This window comes from Mytilus californianus, unplaced genomic scaffold, assembly GCF_021869535.1.
Source record: "Mytilus californianus isolate M0D057914Y unplaced genomic scaffold, xbMytCali1.0.p SCAF_1, whole genome shotgun sequence".
Taxonomy (NCBI): domain Eukaryota; kingdom Metazoa; phylum Mollusca; class Bivalvia; order Mytilida; family Mytilidae; genus Mytilus; species Mytilus californianus.
The window spans coordinates 141,285,675-141,302,401 of NW_026262581.1; the positions used below are offsets into that span (position 1 = coordinate 141,285,675).

The 16,727-nt window shown below is 34.1% G+C and overlaps 1 protein-coding gene across 1 annotated transcript in view; it reads right to left on the reverse strand.

Moving 5' to 3' along the window:
• Positions 1–16,727, reverse strand: part of LOC127739169 (uncharacterized) — a 78,683-nt gene that overhangs the window by 40,439 nt on the left and 21,517 nt on the right. Inside the window, exons 2-3 of the mRNA XM_052250770.1 lie at positions 11,279–11,343; positions 1,948–2,334 (exon numbers count right to left, since the gene is read on the reverse strand). Of these exons, the coding sequence (XP_052106730.1) occupies positions 1,948–2,167 (220 nt within the window). The 5' untranslated portion in view covers positions 2,168–2,334; positions 11,279–11,343. The remainder of the gene's footprint in view (positions 1–1,947; positions 2,335–11,278; positions 11,344–16,727) is intronic.

Genomic DNA, 16,727 nt, shown 5'->3' on the forward strand with positions numbered 1-16,727 from the left:
AATGGTTAAAAATTGATTATAAAGAGCAATAACTCCTTAAGGGGTCAACTGACCATTTTGGTCAAATTGACTTAATTATAGATCTTACTCTGCTGAACATTATTGCTGTTTACAGTTTATCTCTATCTATAATAATATTCAAGATAATAACCAAAAACGGCAAAATTTCCTTAAAATTTCCAATTCAGGGGCAGCAACCCAACAACGGGTTGTCAGATTCATCTGAAAATTTCAGGGCAGATAGATCTTGACCTGATAAACAATTTTACCCCATGTCAGATTTGCTCTAAATGCTTTGGTTTCAGAGATATAAGCCAAAATCTACATTTTACCCCTATGTTCTATTTTTAGCCATGGCGGCCATCTTGGTTGGTTGACCGGATCACCGGACATATTTTTTAAACTAGATACCCCAATGATGATTGTGAACAAGTTTGGTTAAATTTGACCCAGTAGTTTCAGAGAAGAAGATTTTTGTAAAAGTTAACAGACGACGACGGATGCAAAGTGATGAGAAAAGCTCACTTGGCCCTTTAGGCCAGGTGAGCTAAAAATGACAAATTCTGGGATCCACCCTTGCATTATTATGATGGAAACATTTTGTTGTGTTGAGGTAGTTATTTTTGTTTGTTTGATGATAAAGACTGTTAAGTATACAGGTCTACGATTTATGTCTGTCAGGGACGATAGAGTCAAAGACAAGAAAACAAAATGGCTCCACTACCACAAGTATTTAGGCACCAAAATAAATAGTTTTGTTTCCTGTTACATGTCCCTAAAATAGCAAAGAATTATTTTTTTTGCCTGCTTGCACATGTGGAATTGTGTTTTTAAACCATCAATCTGTTATGTCTTTGGGTCCATTTCATCAGTTCCTACGTGATCTTCCAATTGGTTATTTTCCCGGAAAACTTTGACATCACAAAGCAAATATATTTACGTCACAATGTCCTTTGAAGCATTTCCCCCCAAATGACGCCAAGTCAATCGGGCAATTCATTTACAAAATCAAAATTGGAATGTCGTGAATTGTGTAGATATATGAAGTCAATTGTGACACATTTATTATTATTATTATTATTCAAGGTCACAAAAACGTTCCTTTAAATAGAGCTTATTAGACCCAGAAGATTTAGGGACAAGCTAAGGTAGTAATACACAGTTATGGAAAAAAACTTAAAAATTGACACTCATAATTTTTAACAACCCTCTTTCCCTTGCTTTCTAACAAATAAGGCTTAAATGTTTGTGTTATGTATGTTCATGATCATATGTATGGAAACAGCATCTTCCATAGACTTTATTTTCAATAGTTGAAATGGTGAAATATAATCTCTCTTTGGTGAAACCATGGCAACAATCTGCATTTATTTGATAAAAAATATTGCAAAAAGGTGGAGTGAAAATGTCACCAAAATTAGGTCCAAAGTAGAATTGCAATCCATTCAAGTGATACTTTTTCTGAAACCATTGACATATATCGATCTATAGATCAGATAAAAATCATATGCATTTCACCTCATTTTTCCATAAAACTGAATTGGAAAATTTGAGGCTTAAATATTTTTTGGAAACACTACAATTATTTATGGACATGGGCGGTACAGATGTGAAAATACGGACTGTCAAACAGAAAATGGCCTATAACATGCAAAACAAATCTTGATGTTTACATAAACCCACTTTTGAAGGCTATATTATTCTTCAGCAATCTAAAAATCAATTTTATTGCACAATAACTTTCATATAGAACTAAAAAATTCACGGCCAAAATGCGTTATCCACCTTCTAACTGTATATTGCTACCTTAAAATGCTAAAGGAAGAGCTTTTAAAATAAATTAGGTTGGGCGACTGGAAACACAACTATTTTTTGTTATTTAGTTTCACACTGTGTAGACATGTGCCTTTTGATGTTAACGTACGTAGCTAGGCAAATGCTACTTACCAGGACGTCTTGGGAACAGTAGGTTCCACTGTGGCTGGTTAATTATTCGCTTCTTCTGAAGTTCTCTAAGTTTATTGTACTCTTTCTTTATTGTGGCATTCAAGCATGCTGGAACAAATTCACGATCAAACAAAGCTCGTGCTGCACGAGGAGATATTCCTGTCAGTAGCAAGCTCATCCTGACATAGTTTTCTTCCTCTTGTGAGAGTCTAGATGCCATGATGTAAGGCTATAATAATTTAGCTTATAGCTATCTTTTGTACAGAGTTCTATCTTTTTTTCCTTAGACAAAGATCATCACAGCTATTCATGCATATTTGGATCTTTATGCTCACAGCTGCACTTTTCACGATTTTCCTGAGGTCTGTTTCTTAACTTGGTTAACATCTGAAATATTTTCTTAAAAGTAAACCATCTATAAATAATAGAACAGATTTCCAAAGTCCCCCATGTTGTACATTTTTTTTGTTTGTTTTTTGTTTTTTGAAACTTTTTAAAATTATCTTAGAGATAAAGGGCCATAACTCAATAAAATCTTTGATCAGCACTTAATTTCGAAATTTTCAGAGAAATTTCTGTTATAAACCTTTGATATGAATTTGATAAAAATCTGGCAAAAATTGTATATGTGTGAGCATTTACAATGCAAATTTCCATATAATATATATTTCTAAGGCACATAACGTTAACTCTTTTTAAAAAATATAGATTGACTCTGATCTTCGAACTTGTCTGAGACATTGCTGATATAAACCTATAACATAAGTTTCACAAAAATCCGGCAAGAATTGTACACATGAGAGTGCTAACGATGCAATTTTCCATATAACTAATGTTTCCAAAGGGGCAAAACTCTTTAAAATTTAGTTGATCGGCACTGATTTACGAACGCTTCCAAGACATTGATGATAAAAATCTATGATATAAGATTAATAAAAATCTGGCAAGAATTGTACAAGTGAGAGTGCTAACAAGACCAGACGAAAGGATGCAGGGATGGATTGACAGACAGACAGATGGACGCCCGGTATTTCTATGTCCCCCATGACCCCTGCAACGGGTTAAAAAAAAATGAAAAAGAAATTATGATTCATCAATTAAAGTTTTATGAGGTAAACTATTCAATTTTTGATATTCATTGTTTCTCATTCATGTTGTCACTAAAACATTGTAAAAAAGTATATATTTTCATTGTAAAAAGAGTATAAATTTAACAAATAAGCAACTGAAATCACCAAATTGAAACAATGATTTGCATAAAACATTTTTTGTAACTAAAGGAATTTCACAAAATGTCAATAAATGTATGTTGAATGCGTATTTATCACTTTTGGGCTCCTAAATCTTGTGTCAGCTGAGCCATGCATGTGTCAGTAGTTCTTACAGTAAGATTGCGGATTTCGCTCATTGTTGGTAACCAATTGCCATCCACAGTTTCAATGGAAACATCTGATACACCAAACAATCAACACTTACTGGGTGGAGCTGACTGTGCACGAAACATCAATGTTTTGTTCTCTACAATACCTTTGTGGAACATTTCACATAGGAAAATGTCATCCTACTGCAACAAGGGTTTAACATGTTCCCTCATATTATGTCTAATGGAAGATCTAGGTATGCTGATCATCTCTACTGTTGACAGTTTCTCTCTACTGTTTATCTATTGAAGTGTTCATGAGAATTGCAAGAAACACATTTGGTATAAAGTATGCTCACATTATATTTTCATATTACCGGTACCCGAATAATTCAGTCCCTCCCCGTAATCGATCTCTCCTACTTACGAGGTACGTTAATGTAGTAATCGTAGATCAGCGGAATATAATGACTGAATTATTCGGGTTATATTACCTGTACCAATTTTGACTCCAGAGTATATATTTCTTCTACAGGTTAACTTCTCTGTGGTAGGACCTTCTGACACTCAGTCAAGTAGGAGTAACTAAATGAATTTCTTTTAGTTTCTATTAATAGGCTTATTACCATAATGTCCTACCACAGAGTAGGTAACCTGTCGAAAAATTATATACTCCAGAGTCAAAAGTTGGTAATATAAACTGTTATCACAGAGATATGTCTCGCCTTTTTGTAATTTTGATATGCAAATGTTGAAATTAAAATAGCAATACTTTAACATGTAAGTTATGCAAATATTCAAAGTCAATGAACCATGACTGAAGGTACATGGCTAAACAATCTCCATGAAATGAGATGTGCCAATGCTAATACAACTGCATACCAAATACCATTGACTTATTATAAGTCATTCCCTTTAAACAAACCTAAACACAAACATTAACATTTAAACTATGTAAAAGTTTCAAAGTCAATGAACCATGATCAGGGGTGGGGCTATATAATCTCCATGGAAATGATACTTGCAAATGCCAATACATTTGCATACCAAATATCATTGACTTAACATTAGCAGTTCATCTTAGTCTGATCTAATCACAAACTAATACATGTAAACTATGAAAAGTTTCAAAGTCAAAAGACCATGACTGAGGGGCGGGGCCAAATATTCTCCATAGAAATGAGATGTGCTAATGCTTATACAACTGAACACCAATTAACATTGGCCTACCACTAATGGTTCCTCTTGAACTGACCTAATCACAAACTAATACATGTTAACTTAGCAAAATTTTCAAAGTCTATAGACCATGACTAAGGGGGCAGAGCCAAATAATCTCCATGGAAATGAGATATGTCAATGTTTAAACAAATGCATACCAAATATCATTGACCTACCACTAGTGGTTCCCCATAAATTGACCTAATCACAAACTTATACATGTAAACTATGAAAAGTTTCAAAGTCGATAGACCTTGACTGAGGGGGCGGGTCCAAATAATCTCCATGGTAATGAGATGTGCCAATGCTAATACAACTGCATACCAAATATCATTGACCTACCACTAGTGGTTCACCATGAACTAGACCTAATCACAAACTAATACATTGTTGACGCCGCCGTCGACGCTGCCGGAAACAGCATACCTATGTCTCGCTTTTTGACTCCGTCAAGGCGAGACAATAAAATAGTTATAATACTACATTTTTGTTTTGGCAAATTGTTTTCTTATACATTAGCCTTAGGCCGTTAGTTTTCTCAATTAAATTATTTCATATTTTTCATGTCAGGGCCCTAAAGCTTCATGTCTGACTAAACGGTATTGGTTTTTCTCATTGTTGACAGCTGTACCGTTGCCTATAATTGCTTACATCCACTTCATTTGAACTTTAGTGAATAGTTAGGTGGATTGGCAATCATATCACATCTACTTATTTTTTATATTTATACCAAATGTGTTTCTTGCTATTTTAATGAACACTTCAATAGATAGACATTAGATAAGAAAATACTTCACTGAGCGCAGCCTGATACAACTGCAGTGGTGGAACCCTGAACAGTTGGGGCAAATTTGGACACAATATTCAAGCTTGATACTATCTCAATTTGGATTGTGATCAAATTTTTGACATAATATAGGTTTCTGACACAAAATAAATGTGATCAAATTTTTGACATAATATAGGTTTCTGACACAAAATAAATGTGGTCAAAGATCTTACAAATCTAATGCACAATACTGTGCAATTGAAGATTTCTTCTTGAAACTTCAAAAATTTGAAATTTTGAAAATTTAAAAAAAAAAATATGAACCCTTTTAAAAAAAAATTGGAAACCCCTCCTTCCCCCCAAACTTTTTGAATCCCCCTTTTAGCATTAACCATCAAACTCAATTGCAGTCTTTGCTTTGTAGTATGAAACCTTGTAGTACATTTTTAGAGAGATCCATACACTCAATCACAAGTTACTGTCTGGAAACTAGAAAAATGCTTTTTTTAAAACATAAAAGCCCATTTAAATACATCATAAAAGTATTAAAATAGAAAATGACATCATAGTCATGGCTAAAATTAAAAAACCTTCATCAGCAACTTTTAATAGTAATATCTAATCAAAGCACTGTAAGCGCTGTAGGCAGTTAACCAAAAACCAAGGCAAACATAATTATGAAAACTGTGGCTATGTTGCTTCATTTTTTTTAAGATTTAAAAGAACAAACATTAAACATTCATATATTGTGCATTTATGTTCATTTAATGAATTAATTATTAAGGCAAATAGTTCATATTTTATCAAGGTTTTCCAAAGCAACGCATATATCAAGTATATTTTTAATGGTCATGTGTCTGCAGTGGTACAAGTTCGAAATGATTGCAGTTGTTCTAGTTGATAGTTAACGTTGGTATTAGTTGACTGTTAGTAGTTCAAGTTGACTTAGTACGAGCTTGTAATAGTATGCATGGACTTGCTTCCCTGGAAAGAAAACTGAGTTTGTGTTCTACAGTGCAAAAGTTATGAGACACAAATCAGACAAATGTTTACTACTACGGGGATCAAAGGTGAGGTCTGACTGACTTGCCCATAGTAAATGTAAATAACCCCCGCCTTCACCCCAAGTCCATGATGTCTAAGTTTGGAATAAAATGACAGGTGATTATAATAAAGTTGGTCAAACATTCTTGGGCTTGAAAGATATGTTTTCTTTAAAATGAGCCATATTAAAATGAAATTTTTTATAGAACCAGAAATTATTCAAAATATAATTAAGGTAAATTCTTTAAACCTACTCATTTTTTGCATCAATAAAATTTTATAATAAACAAGAAATAATTGTAACAGAATGCTGTTACGAAGTCTCCCAAACAAAGCTCCCATAATTATTCATTCCCATGGTCGCCTGACATTGGGCAAAGTCTAGTACACATTGATTAGGTCTAGTAAAGTGATATGCATATGTGACCTTCAAATCTGTTTGAAATGACGAACAGGAATGAATATGGTTTAGGAGTTGGTATCTCAAACTTTTACAAGTTCTTAAAACACACACAAGAGGGGATGGGGTGACCTTAGGGACTACCCCTATATTTCATTTGATTTTTTATGTTGTCCCATACATGAATATATATATGGTTTAGGGGTGGGGATCTCGGCCGTTATCAAGTTTTCAAACAGGAGGGGGTGGGGTGACCCCAGTGACTTCCCCTATATTTCATTTGATTTGTTATATTGCCAAATACATAAGTATATATGGTTTAGGGGTGGGGATCTCATCTGTTTCCAAGTTATCAAACAGGACAATATTTCATTTGATAAGTTCTGCTGTCCCATACATGAATATATATGGTTTAATTTAGAGGTCGGGATCTCGACTGTTTCCAAGTTCTCAAACAGGAGGGGTGGGGTGACTGCAGGGACTCCCCTATATTTCATTTGATTTGTTAGATAGTTCCATACATGAATATATATGGTTTCGGGGTGAGGATCTCGACCGTTTCCAAGTTCTCAAACAGGATGGTTTACAGTGACCATAGGAGCTGCCCCTATATTTCATTTGATTTGTTATATTGTCCCATACATGAATATATATGGTTTAGGGTGGGGATCTCGACCGTTTTCAAATTCTCAAACAGGAAGGGGTAGAGTGGCCCCAAGCACTCAACCTATATTTCATATGATTTGTTATATTGTCCCATACATGAATATATATGGTTAAGGGGTGGGGATCTCGACCGTTTCCAAGTTCTCAAACAGGAGGGGTGGAGTGACCCCCAAGGACTCCCCCTATATTTCATTTCATTTGTTATATTGTCACATACATGAATATGTATGGTTTATGGGATCATTATTTTTTTGTATGCTCCAATGAACAAATTATGTCTTTAAGAGAAAGGTATATACCTACATATTACACACAAAATCCTTCCCAATTGAAACTTACTGGTCTATTATCACACTGTAACGTGCCACTGCTAACAAAAGTGTGCATGTTTCTAAGACATATTGAAAAAATATTTTCATAATACAAAGCATGTTACAATAACTTCATATCCACGTTGCAATTAAGAATTTTGCAAACAAATCAACCAAATATGGTTTATTTCAATTTTATTGTATGATATCACTTATTTATTTATTGTGTGTCTTGCTTGTAAATGTATAAGTATATATGTAATTGTTAATGTATAATTGTTATCCTCTTGTAGCACCATACGTGTGCTTAAGTTTAAATAAATTGTCTTGTCTTGTCTTGGGATCTTGACCGTTTCCAAATTCTCAAACAGGAGGGGTGGGGTGACCGCAGGGACTCCCTCTATATTTCATTTGATTTATTATATTGTCCCATACATGAATATATTTGGTTTAGGGGTGGGGATCTCGACCATTTCAAAGTTCCCAAACAGGAGGGTTGGGGTGACCCCAGGGACTCCCCTGTATTTCATTTGATTAGTTATATTGTCCCATACATGAATATATATGGTTTAGGGGTGGGGATCTCGACTGTTTCCAAGTTCTCAAACAGGAAGGGTGGGGTAACCCTAGGGACTTCCCCCTATATTTCATTTGATTAGTTATATAGTCCCATACATGAATATATATGGTTTAGGGGTGGGGATCTCATCCGTTTCAAAGTTATCAAACAGGAGGGGGTAGAGTGACCCAAAGGATTCCACCTATATATCATATGATTTGCTTACATTCAGGTATCATATAATCTAGTTGCACTATTTGTGAAAACAAAGTAAGAAACTTCCAGCTATTTTAACTGACCCTTCAAAATTGAGAAAAAAATTGCAGTAATATGTTTACACTTTAAAAGCATCTTACATGCATTATCAACATTTATCACTGATAAAGAAGATTTATACTGTCACCAGGAACATATATATTGTTAGATATACTGTTCCCAGCTGTCACATTGTATTGGATTTGGACATTAAAATTTGTCAGAAAGTAATTTTGAGTTTCTGTATCAAATATTTTTTGCTTTTTCTTTCTTTTACATATATCTTTTGGTTTCCATTTCTAGTGTTTATATTTATTTACCATGCATAGATGTATTTTGTCACCTGCCTGAAATTTATTTTGTAGTTGATCTCCAAAACCCGGAATTACCCTTATCCGCTTCCGGAATCGGACCCGATATTGTAATTGTCTACACGGCATCCATTGTTTTTCGATGTTGTTTTTGTCAGTCAGATACGATTTTACTCGAATTTACACATTACTTGTCGGCGATTATCTGTATAAAGCTAGCGGTTGAACAAAATGAACATCGCTGTTATGAATAATAAAGATGAAAATACGTTTTGAGATCGTTTATTTAGAGACTTTGGTAAAAAGGTTTGCAAAGTTATTTTTAATTTCTTTCAAGTGAAAGGTCCGTCGGGCGTAGCTAGTAACCAAGTCGAGAGTCCGATTGCAAAAGTGGAAGGTCGCGGACCTCGGACCACCGCTAATTTGAACCCCTGCCTCCAAATTGAAATGATACGAAAATTTCGTCTTCTAATTTGAAATTGCCGCCAACAGCATGAACAGTTGAACTTATTAATAGACTACTGACGTAGTTGTACCACGTATTGACGACAAACAATATTCCTACGACTTTTGCCATTTGGGAAATCTAAACTACTTGTCTTTAAAGATTTTCGGCGATTAAATATTTCATACAATTGTTCTTTGACATCTTAACCAAAAGCACAGGGGATAATAAACTACATAAGGATTCCTAATGTGCTCTACTTCCTATGTGCAACTTCAAAACTTTTGGGTGGTTCGACGATCATTTAAGGTTTTTTCTGGTCATATTTTTGTAATCCAGAATTAAAAGTATGAAAAAACTATTCAATTAGTTATAAATAACATTATATCCAGCTAGATAATAACAATGGCACGTATTTCAGCATTTATTGGGTAGAACACAAATCTAGGGTGCTCGCATAAGGCAGCTTAACTGCCTAAAAATAAAATTCCTTCATCAGCATTTAAAAGTAACTTTTAAAAATAAATTGACAGCTAGGACTTTGCAACCATAAAACCCATTTAAATACATCATAAAAGTATTAAAATAGAAAATGACATCATAATCATGCCTAAAATTAAAACACTTTCATCAGCAACATTAAATAGTAATATCTAAAATTAATTCCTTCACATACATCATGTACATAATTATGGCTAAAATTAAATAATTTTAAAAATAGAAAATGACATCATAATCATGCCTAAAATTAAAAAGCCTCCATTAGCAACATTAAAAAGTAATATGTAAAAATAAAATTCCTTCACATATATAATCATGGCTATAATTAAATTACCTTTATTAAACATTTTTAAAATAGTAACTTCTAAAAATAAATTGACAGCTAATCACCTAATGACAATACATTTCTTTATAAATAATTAACAAGCAGTGTAAGGGAGGTTATTTGACAATATGTGTTTGAATTACCTCCCTTACACTGCTTTAAAATTATGTTTTGTACTTAAGTAATTGTCCATTAACCTGGAAGCCCTTGTATTTCCCCTTTTTTTGCCACTAATTCCTAAACAGTTTGAGCCATAACCCCCCAAAGCAAATTCTTACCATCCCTTTGTGATACAGTAACTTGTGGTATAATTTCAGAGAGATCCATACACCATTTCACAAGTTATTGTCTGGAAACTAGAAAAATGCTTATTTGGGCTCCATATTGGCCCCTTATTCCTGAACTGTTAAGACCATAACCCCCAAAATCAATCCCAACCTTCCTTTTGTGGTCATAAACCTTATGGTGAAATTTCATAGAAATCCATACACTTAAACAAAAGTTATTGTCCGGAAACCAATGTGTCTTCGTCCGATGACAACGACATGATACCAATATATGACCGCAAAATTTTTGCTGTTGTATAAAAACTGTCTGAAACTATATGCTATGAGTCAAAAATCTGTAACATGAAATTTAGAGGCTATTCTAAATTTCAGAAAAGAAATGATTTGTAGTCCCTGTGAAAAATGCCACCAAAATTTAATACATGGCCATTAGCATGATTAGGGGTAAGAATATATATATATATATATATATATATATATATATGTTTTGCATGCACACGTATAAAAATTGCGGTTTTTATCCAACGCAATAATAGGTTTGAACGTTGTTTTCAATTTAGACTTGTTTATATGTATTCCAAAATGTCACTGATTTAATTACCATTAAAAGTTCCTTTTAAACTGACCTAGTCACAAACTTTAATAAATTGTTGATGTAAATGCCATCACAAGAATCTGTATGCTTAAGTCTCACCTCTACCATTCACTTGAGGCAGGACAATAATCAAAAATGGTGTCTATCAATCCTTAAAATCTTTTGTGTTGATGGCAGTCCTTTTTATTTGATGTCATGTGCCCTTTTCCTTGTTATCTTGGCATTCTATCATCAAGATCATATTTATTGAACAGTCCTGACCTTTTTGTTTCTCTTACTAACCTGCATTCAGTTAATTTTCCCAAGTACCAGCATTCCACTTCACCTTGGTTTCACATCTGTATTTCCTAAAGCAGAAATATACCAAATGTCCAAAAAAATAAAGAACTCATGATTGATTGATTGTTGCTAGACATCAAGATGCAAATATTTCATGTACATTCAAGACAATTTTAATAATACAATATATATCCTTCAGTACAAAAAAAGGATACAATCAACATTTCCATTAATTAAAATATGTGTGTCTATCATATTCCCTTAAAACATACTGTTAAGATAGCTCTAATTTTGGAACATTTTGCAATGTGAGCATAAAATTAAAAATAAGACTATATTTGAATCATTGTGAATGGAGGTTATCTTCCTTTGTCCATTTTTGTAGCGTTGTAGTGGCACCCATCTTTGGAACAGATAAATACATACATCATTGTCTCATTGGCAATCATACCACATCTTCTTTTTTATATCTTGAACAACTTATGTATTTTTAATAAACAAGTTTTCTTCAAAAATATGATTATACACATACATGTACATGTCATTTAGAAATTTGAATATCTGAGCAAACGTGTATATCATAAATACATTATTTGACATGTGCATGGTTAAAATCAAAAGAATTCTAACCTCGCTGTACTATGTTGTTTATATCCTCAAAGAAGAGATGAGGCCTGCAAATTATTTTCAAAAATTGACTAATTACTCATGAAAATAAGATTTCCATGAGTTCAATTTAAATCCCAGGAAATTGTGAGAATGCTGGATTTTGCACCATTAACCCCGGCCCAGAGCTTCTGTGGGCCTTAAGCGACCCCCAGAACCCTTGCCTTTTGACTTCATCCTTCCGGCATTGAGTACACATCATGTTGGCCTAGCTACGCCCCTGCTATGTCGCAGATTTTGGTAATATTTTACAAAAAACTTTGGCTCATTGAACTATAACTGGAAATAGAAAAATAAAGCATTTATCTCTTTTATTTTCAGTTATCATGGTTATAGTTCAATGAGCATTGATGAGCCAAAGTGGTACCAAAACCTGTGACATACAAAATGTAGCCCATTTACTGTACAGCTCAAGTTCCATAACTCTAGAGTGACAAACTGAAAAATTCTTTAAAACTCAAAATGGGAGCTTCCTTTCATCAAACCCAACAATAATGTAAAGTTTGGAGGAAATCAATCCAGGAATACTGGAGTAAGTTCAGGATTTGTGTATAATTGCCTTAAATCTAAGGATCAATGATCCGTAACTCTTGAATGACTAAGCAGCCAATAATTGAAAAAATCAAAAGGGGACTTTCTTCTGTCAATTCTAATGTTGTGTTAATATAAATAAGAAGATGTGGTATGAGTGCTAATGAGACAACTATCCATCCAAGTCACGATGTGTAAAAAGTAAACAATTATAGGTCAAAGTACAGTCTTCAACACGGAGACTTGGCTCACAACGAACAGCAAGCTATAAAGGACCCCAAAAAGACTAGTGTAAAACAATTCGAAAAGGAAAACAAACGGTCTAATCTATATAAAAAACGAGAAACACTTATGAACCACACCAACATACATGACATACAACAACCACTTGTTCAACTCTTGTTATTTAATTTCAATAATAGTTATATACTCAACAAAACATCACTTATTACTATATTGATATTTAATAACTCAAGTTGATATCAAGCGATAACCATGTCAGATAATCAAATCTCAGTGGTTATGAAACCTATAGTAATCACCTGATTAAAGGGTTTATGTAAAATTTATCTTTTATTCATTAGATTGGTAAAAAAAACATTGTATTAAAAGATACAACAAAAGTGCACACACTGAAATTTCTCGCCTGCTTTACTAAAACATGATTGAATTTCATACTATACACCTAATATAGTTAGACTATTGCTTATAGTATCTGAGAAACAGACCTAATTGCACAAATTGAACATTGACTAATGAATCATAAAAATTAGGTCAAGGTCAGATATCATGAACCCTGCTAGACAAAATGAACACCATGCAATTATTCCATACAGCGAATAAAGCTGACCTTTGCTTATAATATCTGATTAACACAAGAGTGCACACGCTGAAATGTCTCGCCTTCTTTACTAATCATTGATATTATGTTGATAAATATAAAGCTTTATTACAACTGACACATAAACTTAACATTAACCAAGTAAACTAAACATTGACCAATGAACCATGAAAATGAGGTCAAGGTCAGATGAACCATGCTAGGCAGGCATGTACAGCTAACAATTCTTCCATACAACAAATATAGTTGACCTATTGCTTATAGTTTAAGAAAAACAGACCAAAACACAAAAACTTAACACTGAGCAATGAACCTTGAAAATGAGGTCAAGGTAAAAAAAAAACCTGCGTGACTGACAAATAGATCATAAAATATTTCCATACACCAAATATACATTGATATAGTTGAACTATTGCATATAGTATTAGAAAAAAAGACCAAAACTCAAATACTTAACTTTGTCCACTGAACCATGAAAATGAGGTCAAGGTCAGATGACACCTGCCAGCTAGACATGTACACCTTACAATCATTCCATACACCAAATATGGTAGACCTACTGCATACAGTATATGAAAAATAGACCAAAACACAAAAACTTAACTATAACCACTGAACCATGAAAATGAGGTCAAGGTCAGATGACACCTGCCAGTTGGACATGTACACCTTACAGTCCTTCCATACACCGAATATACTACACCTATTGCTTATAGTATCTGAGATATGGACTTGACCACCATAACTTAACCTCGTTCACTGATCCATGAAATGAGGTAGAGGTCAAGTGAAAACTGTCTGACGGGCATGAGGACCTTGCAAGGTACGCACATACCAAATATAGTTATCCTATTACTTATAATAAGAGAGAATTTAACAATACAAAAAATCCTAACTTTTTTTTCAAGTAGTCACTGAACCATGAAAATGAGGTCAAGGACATTGGACATGTGACTGACGGAAACTTCGTAACATTAGGCATCCATATACAAAGTATGAAGCATCCTGACCTTCCACCTTCTAAAATATAAAGCTTTTTAGAAGTTATCTAACGCTGCCGCCGCCGCCATAACTGCCGCTGAATCACTATCTCTATGTCGAGCTTTCTGCAAAAGTCGCAGGCTCGACAAAAAAACATGAAATCTTAACATTGACCAATAAACTATGAAAATGAGGTCACGGACAGCTGAAATCTGCCAGACAGACATGTACACCTTACATGTAATTTAATATAACTTAAGAACATTTTTTTCCAGCCTTTAATTGTTTGACAAAAGAAAGAAAATCTGTAGCGGTCTTTATTACATTGAATTTGTCTGTAGCAGTTTTCATGGGAAGACCTTGTTGTAGACAGACTATGATGTAGAAGGTAATTTTTATGACGGAATGGCAATGGGAATCACATGCACTTGTCTCTGAAAAAAATAAATGTGGATAGTGTCCACATGTGGACACAGATGATGCCACTGCTTGCATATCATATAGTTATAAAGGGACATAACTGAAGAACGGTAAAAGTGAAGCTATCCAAATTTGAAATTGATCTGAGTTTTGTGGTAACCAGCATTGTGTGTAAGTCTCATAACATTTGGTTGAGGCTAACTTAAGTCAAGAGAAACTAAAAATTCAGCAATTTATCTATTTGTAAACACGCATAACCATGATAACTCTAGAACGGTTGTGTTTAAGATTTATAACATTTGGTTGAGACAAACTAAAAAATTCAGCAATGTTTATGTTTATAAAGGGACATAACTCAAGTATGGTAAAAGTGTCACCACCAAAATTTCGTACTTAATCTGTATTATGTAGTAATAAGCATTGTGTATAAGTTTCATAACATTTGGTTGAGGCAAACTAAAGTTAAATCAAAGCACTGTAAGCGCTGTAAGCAGTTAACCAAAAACCAAGGCAAACGTAATTATGAAAACTGTGGCAGTGTTGCTTCAATTTTTTTTTTTAAATTTGAAAGAACAAACATTAAACATTCGTATATTGTACATTTATGTTCATTAAATGAATTGATTATTAAGGCAAATTAATTAATATTTCATCAAGGTTTTCAAAAGCAACTCATATATCAATGTGAATGACCCCATCCTCACCCCCATATGCATGATGTTACTCCATACCAAGTTTAAAATAAATGACAGGTGATTATAAAACAGTTGGTCAAACATTCTCGGGCTTTACACTGCTTAAAACAATGTTAAAATGAGACATAAATGAAAATTATTATAGACCCAGAAATAATTTAATAAATAATTAAAGTAAATTCATTTAACCTAGACTCATTTTTTGCATCAATAAAATTTTATAATAAACAAGAAATAATTGTAACAGGATGCCGTTACAAGTCTCCCAAACAAAGCCCCCATAATTCTTCATTCCCATGGTCTCCTGACATTGGGCAAAGTCCAGTTCATATTGGTTTGGTCTAGTAAAGTGATATGCATATGTGACACCTAGGAGATTGACCCTGTATGTCATTCAAATCTTTTTGAAATGATGAACAGGAATAAATATGGTGTAGGTGTGGGTATCTCGACCGTTTACAAGTTCTCAAACAGGAAGGGGTGGGGTGACCCCAGGGACTCCCCCTATATTTCATTTGATTTGTTATATTGTCCCCTACATGAATACATATGGTTTAGGGGTGGGGATCTCGACAATTTCCAAGTTCTCAAACAGGAGGGGGTGGGGTGACCCCAGGGACTCCCCAAATATTTCATTTGATTTGTTATATTGTCCCATACATGAGTATATATGGTTTAGGGGTGGGGATCTTGACTGTTTACAAGTTCTCAAACAAGAGGGGGTGGAGTGTCCCCATGGACTCCCCCTATATTTCATTTGATTTGTTTTATTGTCCCATACATGACAAGAAATAATTGTAACAGGATGCTGCTAAGAAGTCTCCCAAACAAAGCTCCAATAATTCGTCATTCCCATGGTCGCCTGACATTGGGCAATGTCCAGTACAAATTGGTTTGTGATATGCATAAGTGACGCCTATGGATTAACCCTGTATGTCATTCAAATCTTCTTGAAATGACGAACAGGAATATATATGGTTTAGGGTTGGTGATCTCGACCATTTACAAGATAAAAGCACATTCTCAAATTGAAGGGGGGTGTGGTAAGAATATAAGGGGGGAGGGGGGTTGATCCCCAGGGGGTTCGCCCATTATTTCATATGATTTGTTTTTTTTTGTCCCATACAAGAATATATATGGTTTAGGGGTGGGGATCTCGGCCGTTTACAAGTTCTTTAACAGGAGGGGGTGGGGTGACCCCAGGGGACTCGCTTTTTAATTCATTTGATTTGTTTTATTGTCCCATACAAGAATATATATGGTTTAGGGGTGGGGATCTTGACCGTTTACAAGTTTTCAAAAAGAAGGGGGATGGGGG